This window comes from Pezoporus occidentalis, unplaced genomic scaffold (assembly GCF_034315485.1).
Source record: "Pezoporus occidentalis ecotype Australia unplaced genomic scaffold, CSIRO_AGI_Poc_V1 ctg2870, whole genome shotgun sequence".
Classification (NCBI taxonomy): Eukaryota; Metazoa; Chordata; class Aves; order Psittaciformes; family Psittacidae; genus Pezoporus; species Pezoporus occidentalis.
The window spans coordinates 2,529-14,226 of record NW_026914797.1 but is presented as its reverse complement, the minus strand read 5'-3'; the positions used below and the strand labels follow the sequence as shown (position 1 = coordinate 14,226).

Genomic DNA, 11,698 nt, shown 5'->3' with positions numbered 1-11,698 from the left:
CCCCAATAATGGGGGGTGATGGGGAGGGGATATAGGGGAGGAAATGGGGGGGGACATGGGGAGGGGATATAGGGCAGGAAATGGGGGGGACCCCAATAATGGGGGGTGATGGGGAGGGGATATAGGGCAGGAAATGGGGGGGGGACCCCAACAATGGGGTGGATATGGGGGGGGACACGCCGGGACTGTACGGAACCGTACGGCAGCACCGCCCCATGGGCGCCGCCATCTTGGCCCGGCGCGCCGCGATGTCGTCACGCTTCCTTTCCGCCACAAGCCACGCCCCCTCCTAAACCACGCCCCCCCATCCCTAAGCCACGCCCCCGCAGCCGCTCCCGTCGCCGCCGGCGCTCCCGCAGGTACCGGGACCCCCCCCGAGCCCCCCCATTGGTCCCTTCCCGACCCCCTGAGCCCCCCCATTGGTCCCTTCCTGACCCCCCGAGCCCCCCCATTGGTCCCTTCCCGACCCCCCGAGCCCCCCCATTGGTTCCTTCCGGGTCTGTTCCCCCCCCCCCCGGGGCTCAATGACTCAGCCCCGGGCCCGGATGTCCGAGCACGGGAGGGTCCATAGGGGCCGGGGGGGGGGGGGGGGAGGTCCCATAGGGCTCAATGGGAGGGGGGGGGGGGTTGTGGGGCTCGGAGGGGTCTATAGGGCCTGGAGGGGGGGGGGGAGGCTACAGGAAATGGGGGTTTGTAGGGGGTGGGGGGGTCTATAGGGGATGTGGGGGGGTCTATAGGGGATGGGGGGTCTATAGGGAATGGGGGGGTCTATAGGAGGTGGGGGGGATCTATAGGAGGTGGGGGGGATCTATAGGGTCTAGCGGTATCTCTAGGGCATCACTTAACGTTGTTCTCTCCTTTCCTTCCAGCTGCTCCAGTGCCCCCTATCGGCCCCATAGCTCCCTATCGGCCCCATAGCTCCCTATCGGCCCCATAGCCCCCTATCGGCCCCATAGCTCCCTATCGGCCCCATAGCCCCCTATCGGCCCCATAGCCCCCCATTGAAGGGCCATGTTCCTGGTCAAGGGGCTGCTGAGTGGGGGGGGCGGAGGCGGAGGAGGGGGGGGGCTCCCCGGGGGGCTTGGCCCAATGCTGGGGGGGCTCCTGAGCGGGGGGGGCGGAGGAGGCGCTGGGGGGGCCATGAGGGTCCTGGGGGGCGTCATCAGCGCCATCAGGTGAGGACATGGGGGGCAATGGGGGGCAATGGGGGGAATGGGGGGCAATGGGGACATGGGGGGCAATGGGGATATGGGGGCAATGGGGGGCAATGGGGATATGGGGGGCAATGGGGATATGGGGGGCAATGGGGGGCAATGGGGACATGGGGGGCAATGGGGGGCAATGGGGATATGGGGCAATGGGGGGCAATGGGGATATGGGGGGGTAATGGGGATATGGGGCAATGGGGGGCAATGGGGACTTGGGAGGCAATGGGGACATGGGGGGCAATGGGGGGCAATGGGGACATGGGGGGCAATGGGGGTCAATGGGGACATGGGGACAATGGGGATATGGGGGGCAATGGGGACATGGGGGTCAATGGGGGGCAATGGGAGGCAATGGGGACATGGGGGGCAATGGGGGGCAGTGGTAATGGGGGGCTGCCCCCAGCTCCCTCTGACCCCCCCCGTGCCCCCCAGTGAAGCAGCCGCTCAGTACAACCCCGAGCCCCCCGTAAGTGACCCCTGACCCCCCCCCTCCCCCCCCCAACCCCCATTTTGGGGTCCCCCCGTTCGCAATGGGGGGGAGGGGGGGCATTGACCCCCCCCATTGTGCCCCCCATCCCCAGCCCCCCCGGACCCACATCTCCACCGTGGACGCCAATGAGAGCGAGGAGGTGCGGCAGTTCCGGAGGCTCTTCGTGCAGCTCGCCGGGGACGTGAGTGGCGCCGGCCCCATGGCGCCCCATAGGGGCCTATTGCATCCCATTGAATCCCCATTGCACCCCATTGCACCCCATTGCGTCCCATTGCATCCCATTGCATCCCATTGCGTCCCATTGCATCCCATAGGGGCCCATTGAATCCCCATTGCATCCCATTGCATCCCATAGGGGCCCATTGCACCCCATAGGGTCCCATTACATCCCCATTGCATCCCATTGCATCCCATAGGGGCCCATTGAATCCCCATTGCATCCCATAGGGGCCCATTGCATCCCCATTGCACCCCATTGCATCCCATAGGGTTCCATTGAATCCCCATTGCGCCCCATAGGGGCCCATTGAATCCCCATTGCGCCCCATAGAGTCCCATTGAATCCCAATTGCATCCCATTGCACCCCATAGGGTCCCATTGAATCCCCATTGCACCCCATTGCATCCCATAGGGGCCCATTGAATCCCCATTGCATCCCATAGGGTCACATTGCACCCCATTGCACACCATAGGGGCCCATTGCATCCCATTGCATCCCATAGGGGCCCATTGAATCCCCATTGCACCCCATTGCATCCCATAGGGGCCCATTGCATCCCATTGCATCCCATAGGGTTCCATTGAATCCCCATTGCACCCCATAGGGGCCCATTGCATCCCCATTGCACCCCATAGGGGCCTATTGCATCCCCATTGCACCCCATTGCATCCCATAGGGGCCCATTGAATCCCCATTGCATCCCATTGCATCCCATAGGGGCCCATTGAATCCCCATTGCATCCCATAGGGTCCCATTGAACCCCATAGGGTCCCATTGAATCCTCATTGCGCCCCATCGGGTCCCATTGAATCCCCATTGCACCCCATAGGGTCCCATTGAATCCCCATTGCATCCCATAGGGTCCCATTGAACCCCATAGGGTCCCATTGAATCCTCATTGCGCCCCATCGGGTCCCATTGAATCCCCATTGCGCCCCATAGGGTCCCATTGAATCCCCATTGCATCCTATAGGGTCCCATTGATTCCCCATTGCACCCCATAGGGTCCCATTGCACCCCATAGGGTCCCTTTGAATCCCCATTGCACCCCTGTTGGAACCCATTGGATCCCATTGGATCCTATTGGATCCCTATTGATTCCCCATTGCATTGCTGTTGGAACCTATCATATCCCATTGGATCCTATTGGAACCCATCGGATCCCGTTGGATCCCATTGGAATCCTGTTGAATCCCCATCCCATCCCATCCCATTGGACCCTATTGGAGCCCATCAGATCCCATTGGATCCCATTGGAATCCTGTTGAATCCCCATCCCATCCCATTGCATCCTGTTGGAACCCATCACATCCCATTGGATCCTGTTGGAACCCATCAGATCCCATTGGATCCCATTGGAATCCTGTTGAATCCCCATCCCATCCCATCGCATCCTGTTGGATCCCATTGGATCTCTGTTTGATCCCTGTTGAATCGCAGTAGATCCCTATTGGATCCCTGTTGAATTCCTTTGGATCCCTGTTGGGTCCCTTGTGGATCCCCATTGGATCCCACCAGGACCCTTGTGGATCCCCATTGGATCCCTGCTGGGTCCCACTGGATCCCATTGGGACTCTCTTCGATCCCTTTGGGATCCCATTGGCTCAGTGCTGGAGCCCTCTTGAAGCCCATTGGATCCCAGTTGAATCCCATTGGATCCCATTGGCTCAATCCCGTTGGGATCCCATTGGCTCAGTGCTGGAGCCCTCTTGAAGCCCATTGGCTCCCACTTGAATCCCATTGGATCCCAATTGAATCCCATTGGATCCCATTGGCTCAATCCCGTTGGGATCCCATTGGCTCAGTCCTGGAGCCCTCTTGAATCCCATTGGATCCCAGTTGAATCCCATTGGATCCCATTGGGATCCCATTGGCTCAGTGCTGGAGCCCTCTTGAATCCCATTGGATCCCAGTTGAATCCCATTGGATCCCATTGGGATCCCATTGGCTCAGTGCTGGAGCCCTCTTGAAGCCCATTGGATCCCAGTTGAATCCCATTGGATCCCAGTGGGACTCTCTTCGATCCCATTGGCTCCCTAACGGATCCCATTGGCTCAGTGCTGGAGCCCTCTTGAATCCCATTGGATTCCATTTGAATCCCATTGGATCCCATTGGATCTGCCCCCATGTCCATCCCCCCCATTGGATCCCAGTTTAATCCCATTGGATCCCATTGGGACTCTCTTCGATCCCATTGGCTCTCTAACGGATCCCATTGGCTCACTCCTGGAGCCCTCTTGAAGCCCATTGGCTCCCACTTGAATCCCATTGGATCCCATTGGCTCAATCCTGTTGGCATCCCATTGGCTCAGTGCTGGAGCCCTCTTGAATCCCATTGGCTCCCAGTTGAATCCCATTGGATCCCAATTGAATCCCATTGGATCCCATTGGCTCAATCCCGTTGGGATCCCATTGGCTCAGTCCTGGAGCCCTCTTGAATCCCATTGGCTCCCACTTGAATCCCATTGGATCCCATTGGCTCAGTGCTGGAGCCCTCTTGAATCCCATTGGCTCCCACTTGAATCCCATTGGCTCTCAGTTGAATCCCATTGGATCCCATTGGCTCAATCCCATTGGGATCCCATTGGCTCAGTGCTGGAGCCCTCTTGAAGCCCATTGGCTCCCAGTTGAATCCCATTGGATCCCATTGGCTCAATCCCATTGGCATCCCATTGGCTCAGTCCTGGAGCCCTCTTGAAGCCCATTGGCTCCCACTTGAACCCCATTGGATCCCATTGGTACAGAGGGGTTGGGAGGGGCCAAGGGGGTGCTGGGGGGCAGGGGGGGTTATGGGGGGTGCCCCCCCCCCCCTTAAACCCCTTCCCCCCCCCAGGACATGGAGGTCAGCCCCACAGAGCTCATGAACATCCTCAACAAGGTCGTCACGCGCCGTAAGTGACCCCCAAGTGGGGGGGGCTTCTATGGGTCTGACCCCCATGTGTGGGTCTGACCCCCATTTGTGTGTGTGTGACCCCCATTTATGGGTCTGACCCCCATTTGTGTGTGTGTGACCCCCATGTGTGTGTGTGACCCCCATTTGTGTGTGTGTGACCCCCATTTGTGTGTGTGTGACCCCCATTTGTGGGTCTGACCCCCATTTCTGTGTGACCCCCATTTGTGTGTGACCCCCATTTGTGGGTCTGACCCCCCATTTGTGTGTGTGTGACCCACATTTATGGGTCTGACCCCCATTTGTGAGTGTGACCCCCATGTGTGGGTGTGTGACCCCCATTTATGGGTCTGACCCCCATTTGTGGGTCTGACCCCCATGTGTGGGTGTGTGACCCCCATTTATGGGTCTGACCCCCATTTGTGTGTGTGTGACCCCCATTTATGGGTCTGACCCCCATGTGTGGGTCTGACCCCCATTTATGTGTGACCCACATTTATGGGTCTGACCCCCATTTGTGGGTGTGTGATCCCCATTTGTGTGTGTGACCCCCATTTGTGTGTGACCCCCATGTGTGGGTGTGTGACCCCCATTTGTGGGTGTGTGACCCCCATTTATGGGTCTGACCCCCATTTATGGGTCTGACCCCCATTTATGTGTGTGTGACCCACATTTGTGGGTCTGACCCCCATTTGTGGGTGTGTGACCCCCATTTGTGTGTGTGTGACCCCCATTTATGTGTCTGACCCCCCATGTGTGGGTGTGTGAGCCCCATTTGTGGGTGTGTGACCCCCATTTATGGGTCTGACCCCCATTTATGGGTCTGACCCCCATTTGTGTGTGTGTGACCCACATTTATGGGTCTGACCCCCATGTGTGGGTGTGTGACCCCCATTTGTGGGTCTGACCCCCATTTGTGGGTGTGTGACCCCCATTTCTGTGTGTGACCCCCATTTGTGTGTGTGTGACCCCCATTTATGGGTCTGACCCCCATTTATGTGTGTGTGACCCCCATTTGTGGGTGTGTGACCCCCATTTATGGGTCTGACCCCCATTTATGGGTCTGACCCCCATTTGTGTGTGTGTGACCCACATTTATGGGTCTGACCCCCATGTGTGGGTGTGTGACCCCCATTTGTGGGTGTGTGACCCCCATTTCTGTGTGTGACCCCCATTTGTGTGTGTGTGACCCCCATTTATGGGTCTGACCCCCATTTATGGGTCTGACCCCCATTTATGTGTGTGTGACCCCCATTTGTGGGTCTGACCCCCATTTGTGTGTGACCCCCATTTGTGTGTGTGTGACCCCCATTTATGGGTCTGACCCCCATTTCTGTGTGTGACCCCCATTTCTGTGTGTGACCCCCATTTGTGTGTGTGACCCCCATTTATGGGTCTGACCCCCATTTGTGGGTGTGACCCCCATTTGTGGGTCTGACCCCCATTTGTGGGTCTGACCCCTATTTGTGTGAGACCCCCATTTATGGGTCTGACCCCCATTTGTGGGTCTGACCCCCATGTGTGGGTGTGTGACCCCCATTTATGGGTCTGACCCCCATTTGTGGGTCTGACCCCCATTTGTGGGTGTGTGACCCCCATTTCTGTGTGACCCCCATTTATGGGTCTGACCCCATTTGTGGGTCTGACCCCCATTTGTGTGTGTGTGACCCCCATTTGTGTGTGACCCCCATTTGTGTGTGACCCCCCATTCGTGTGTGACCCCCATTTATGGGTCTGACCCCCATTTATGTGTGTGTGACCCCCATTTGTGGGTCTGACCCACATTTGTGTGTGTGACCCCCATTTGTGTGTGTGTGACCCCCATTTGTGGGTCTGACCCCCCATTTGTGTGTGTGTGACCCCCATTTGTGGGTCTGACCCCCATTTGTGTGTGTGTGACCCCCATTTGTGTGTGTGTGACCCCCATTTGTGGGTCTGACCCCCCATTTGTGTGTGTGTGACCCCCATTTGTGGGTCTGACCCCCATTTGTGTGTGTGTGACCCCCATTTGTGGGTCTGACCCCCATTTGTGGGTCTGACCCCCCATTTGTGTGTGTGTGACCCCCATTTATGGGTCTGACCCCCATTTGTGTGTGTGTGACCCCCATGTGGGTGTGTGTGACCCCCATTTGTGGGTCTGACCCCCATTTGTGTGTGTGTGACCCCCATTTCTGTGTGTGACCCCCATTTGTGTGTGTGTGACCCCCATTTGTGGGTCTGACCCCCATTTGTGTGTGTGTGACCCCCATTTATGGGTCTGACCCCCATTTGTGGGTGTGTGACCCCCATGTGTGGGTCTGACCCCCATTTGTGGGTCTGACCCCTATTTGTGTGTGTGAGACCCCCATTTATGGGTCTGACCCCCATTTGTGAGTGTGACCCCCATGTGTGGGTGTGTGACCCCCATTTATGGGTCTGACCCCCATTTGTGGGTCTGACCCCCATGTGTGGGTGTGTGACCCCCATTTATGGGTCTGACCCCCATTTATGGGTCTGACCCCCATTTATGTGTGTGTGACCCCCATTTGTGGGTCTGACCCCCATTTCTGTGTGACCCCCATTTGTGTGTGTGTGACCCCCATTTATGTGTGTGACCCCCATTTGTTGGTCTGACCCCCATTTGTGTGTGTGTGACCCCCATTTGTGTGTGTGTGACCCCCATTTATGTGTGTGACCCCCATTTGTGTGTGACCCCCATTTATGGGTCTGACCCCCATTTGTGGGTCTGACCCCCATGTGTGGGTGTGTGACCCCCATTTGTGGGTCTGACCCCCATTTCTGTGTGACCCCCATTTCTGTGTGACCCCCATTTATGTGTGACCCCCATTTGTGTGTGACCCCCATTTATGGGTCTGACCCCCATTTGTGTGTGTGTGACCCCCATTTATGTGTGTGACCCCCATTTGTTGGTCTGACCCCCATTTGTGTGTGTGTGACCCCCATTTATGGGTCTGACCCCCATTTGTGGGTGTGTGACCCCCATTTTCGTGTGTGTGACCCCCATTTGTGTGTGACCCCCCATTTGTGTGTGCCCCCCATTTGTAGGTCTGACCCCCATTTGTGGGTGTGTGACCCCCATTTGTGTGTGACCCCCATTTGTGGGTGTGTGACCCCCATTTATGGGTCTGACCCCCATTTCTTTGCCCCCCATTTCTGTGCCCCCCATTTCTGTGTGACCCCCATTTAAGTGTGACCCCCATTTCTGGGTGTGACCCCCATTTCTGTGCCCCCCATTTCTCTACCCCCCCCATGCAGGAAGGCGCGGGGCAGCACAACCCCATAGTAGCCACCAGAGAATCCCCATTGAGAAAACAGCCCCATGGGGGGGGGGGGGTTGGGTTCAGGGCTCAAAGAGGGGGTGGGGGAGGGGTGGGGGGTTCCCCCTCCCCCCCCCCCAAAATCACCCCCCCCTCCCCAGACCCTGACCTGAAGACCGACGGCTTCGGCCTCGACACGTGCCGCAGCATGGTGGCTGTGATGGATGTATCCTTATGTGGGGCAGGGGGTGTGGGGCGCCCCATGGCGGGTGTGGGGCGCCCTATGGGGGGTGTGTGGGGTGCGCCATGGTGGGTGTGTGGGGTGCTCCATGGGGTGTGTGGGGTGCACCATGGGGTGTGTGTGTGGGGTGCCCCATGGCGTGTGTGGGGTGCCCCATGGGGTGTGTGGGGTGCCCCATGGGGAATATGTGTGGGGTATATGTGTGGGGTGCCCCATGGCGTGTGTGGGGTGCCCCATGGGGTGTATGTGGGGTGCCCCATGGGGCGGGTGTGTGGTGCCCCATGTGGTGGGGTGGTGTGTGTGGGGCGCCCCATGGTGTGTGTGGGGTGCCCCATGGGGTATGTGTGGGGTGCCCCATGGGGTATGTGTGGGGTGCCCCATGGCGTGTGTGTGGGGCGCCCCATGGTGTGTGTGGGGTGCCCCATGGGGTATGTGTGGGGGGTATATGTGTGGGGTGCCCCATGGCGCGTGTGGGGTGCCCCATGGTGCGTATGTGGGGCACCCCATGGGGTATATGTGTGGGGTGCCCCATGGGGTGTGTGTGGGGTATATGTGTGGGGTGCCCCATGGGGCGTGTGTGGGGCGCCCCATGGCGTGTGTGTGTGGTGCCCCATGGGGCGTGTGTGGGGTGCCCCATGGCGTGTGTGTGGGGTGCCCTATGGGGGGTGTGAGGGGTGCCCCTTGGGGTGTGTGGGGCACCCCATGGGGTGTGTGTGGGGCGCCCCATGGCGTGTGTGTGGGGTGCCCCATGGGGAATATGTGTGGGGTGCCCCATGGGGTGTGTGTGGGGTGCCCTATGGGGAATATGTGTGGGGTGCCCCATGGCGGGTGTGGGGTGCCCCATGGGGTGTGTGTGGGGTGCCCCATGGGGTATATGTATGGGGTATATGTGTGGGGTGCCCCATGGCGTGTGTGTGGGGCACCCCGTGGGGTGTGTGTGGGGTGCCCCATGGGGTGTGTGTGGGGTGCCCCATGGCATGTGTGGGGTGCCCCATGGGGTATATGTGTGGGGTGCCCCATGGGGTGTGTGTGGGGCGCCCCATGGGGTATATGTGTGGGGTGCCCCATGGGGTATGTGTGGGGTATATGTGTGGGGTGCCCCATGGGGTGTGTGTGGGGTGCCCCATGGGGTATGTGTGGGGTGCCCCATGGGGTATATGTGTGGGGTGCCCCATGGGGTATGTGTGGGGTGCCCCATGGGGTGTGTGTGTGGTGCCCCATGGCACATGTGGGGCGCCCCCCATTGTCCTTGACCCCCTGCCCCCCAGAGTGACACCACCGGGAAGTTGGGCTTTGAGGAGTTCAAATACCTCTGGAACAACATCAAGAGGTGGCAGGTGTGGGGCTGGCACCCCCTAAACGGGCAATGGGGGCGATGGGGGGCAATGGGGAGCAATGGGGGTGATGGGGGTAATGGGGGTGATGGGGGCAATGGGGTAATGGGGGTTATGGGGGTAATGGGGGTGATGGGGGGCAAGGGGGAGCAATGGGGAGCAATGGGGGTGATGGGGGGCAATGGGGGCAATGGGGGGCAATGGGAATCAATGGGGGGCAATGGGGGGCAATGGGAATCAATGGGGGGCAATGGGGTTCAATGGGGAGCAATGGGAATCAATGGGGGGCAATGGGGGGCAATGGGAATCAAGGGGGGGCAAGGGGGTTCAATGGGGAGCAATGGGAATCAATGGGGGCAATGGGAATCAATGGGGAGTGATGGGGGGCAATGGGAATCAATGGGGTTCAATGGGGTTCAATGGGGGGCAATGGGGGCAATGGGAATCAATGGGGGGCAATGGGAATCAATGGGGGCAATGGGGGGCAATGGGAATCAATGGGGAGCAATGGGGGGCAATGGGAATCAATGGGGGGCAATGGGGGGCAATTGGAATCAATGGGGAGCAATGGGGGGCAATGGGAATCAATGGGGGGCAATGGGGGGCAATTGGAATCAATGGGGAGCAATGGGAATCAATGGGGAGCAATGGGGGGCAATGGGGGCAATGGGGAGCAATGGGAATCAATGGGGGGCAATGGGGAGCAATGGGAATCAATGGGGGGCAATGGGGTTCAATGGAGGGCAATGGGAAGCAATGGGGGGCAATGGGGAGCAATGGGGGGCAATGGGAAGCAATGGGAATCAATGGGGGGCAATGGGGAGCAATGGGGGGCAATGGGGAGCAATGGGGGGCAATGGGGGGCAATGGGAATCAATGGGGGGCAATGGGAAGCAATGGGGAGCAATGGGGAGCAATGGGGGGCAATGGGAATCAATGGGGGGCAATGGGAAGCAATGGGGGCCAATGGGAGTCGATGGGAATCAATGGGGTTCAATGGGGGGCAATGGGAATCAATGGGGAGCAATGGGAATCAATGGGGGGCAATGGGGGTCAATGGGAATCTATGGGGAGCAATGGGAATCAATGGGGAGCAATGGGGTTCAATGGGAGTCAATGGGAATCAATGGGGTTCAATGGGGGGCAATGGGAATCAATGGGAATCAATGGGGAGCAATGGGGGGCAATGGGAATCAATGGGAATCAATGGGGAGCAATGGGAATCAATGGGGGGCAATGGGAATCAATGGGGAGCAATGGGGGGCAATGGGAATCAATGGGGGGCAATGGGGTGCAATAGGAATCAATGGGAGCAATGGGAATCAATGTGGGGCAATGCCCCCCCCCAGCCCCACTGGGGGGGCAATGGGGCTAAAAGGGGGTGCATGGGGGTCCCATCCATCCCCCCCCCCCCCCCAGGGTATCTATAGGGCGTTCGACACCGACCGCTCGGGGACCATTGGGGTGCAGGAGCTGCCGGGGGCCTTCGAGGCTGCAGGTATGGGGCGGGCCCCATAGATGGGGGGCATTGAAGGGGGGATGTATGGGGCAGGCCCCATAGATGGGGGGCATTGAAGGGGGGATGTATGGGGCGGGCCCCATAGATGGGGGGGATTGAAGGGGGGATGTATGGGGCGGGCCCCATAGATGGGGGGCATTGAAGGGGGGATGTATGTGGCGGGCCCCATAGATGGGGGGCATTGAAGGGGGGATGTATGGGGCGGGCCCCATAGATGGGGGGCATTGAAGGGGGGATGTATGGGGCGGGCCCCATAGATGGGGGGCATTGAAGGGGGGGTGTATGGGGCGGGCCCCCCATAGATGGGGCTCATTGAAGGGGGGATGTATGGGGCGGGCCCCATAGATGGGGGGCATTGAAGGGGGGATGTATGGGGCGGGCCCCATAGATGGGGGGGATTGAAGGGGGGATGTATGGGGCGGGCCCCATAGATGGGGGGGGGATTGAAGGGGGGATGTATGGGGCGGGCCCCATAGATGGGGGGCATTGAAGGGGGGATGTGTGGGGCGGGCCCCATAGATGGGGGGCATTGAAGGG

General features: G+C 59.3%; 1 protein-coding gene across 1 annotated transcript; it reads left to right on the top strand.

Moving 5' to 3' along the window:
- Window positions 1-973: 973 nt before the first annotated feature.
- On the top strand, window positions 974-11,160 carry LOC134167405 (calpain small subunit 1-like). Its single transcript, XM_062626050.1, has 7 exons — window positions 974-1,175; window positions 1,641-1,674; window positions 1,790-1,879; window positions 4,754-4,811; window positions 8,229-8,293; window positions 9,577-9,645; window positions 11,062-11,160. Exons 1-7 carry the CDS (start codon window positions 1,012-1,014, stop codon window positions 11,158-11,160), a joined length of 579 nt encoding a protein of 192 aa, XP_062482034.1. The 5' UTR covers window positions 974-1,011.
- Window positions 11,161-11,698: the final 538 nt, after the last annotated feature.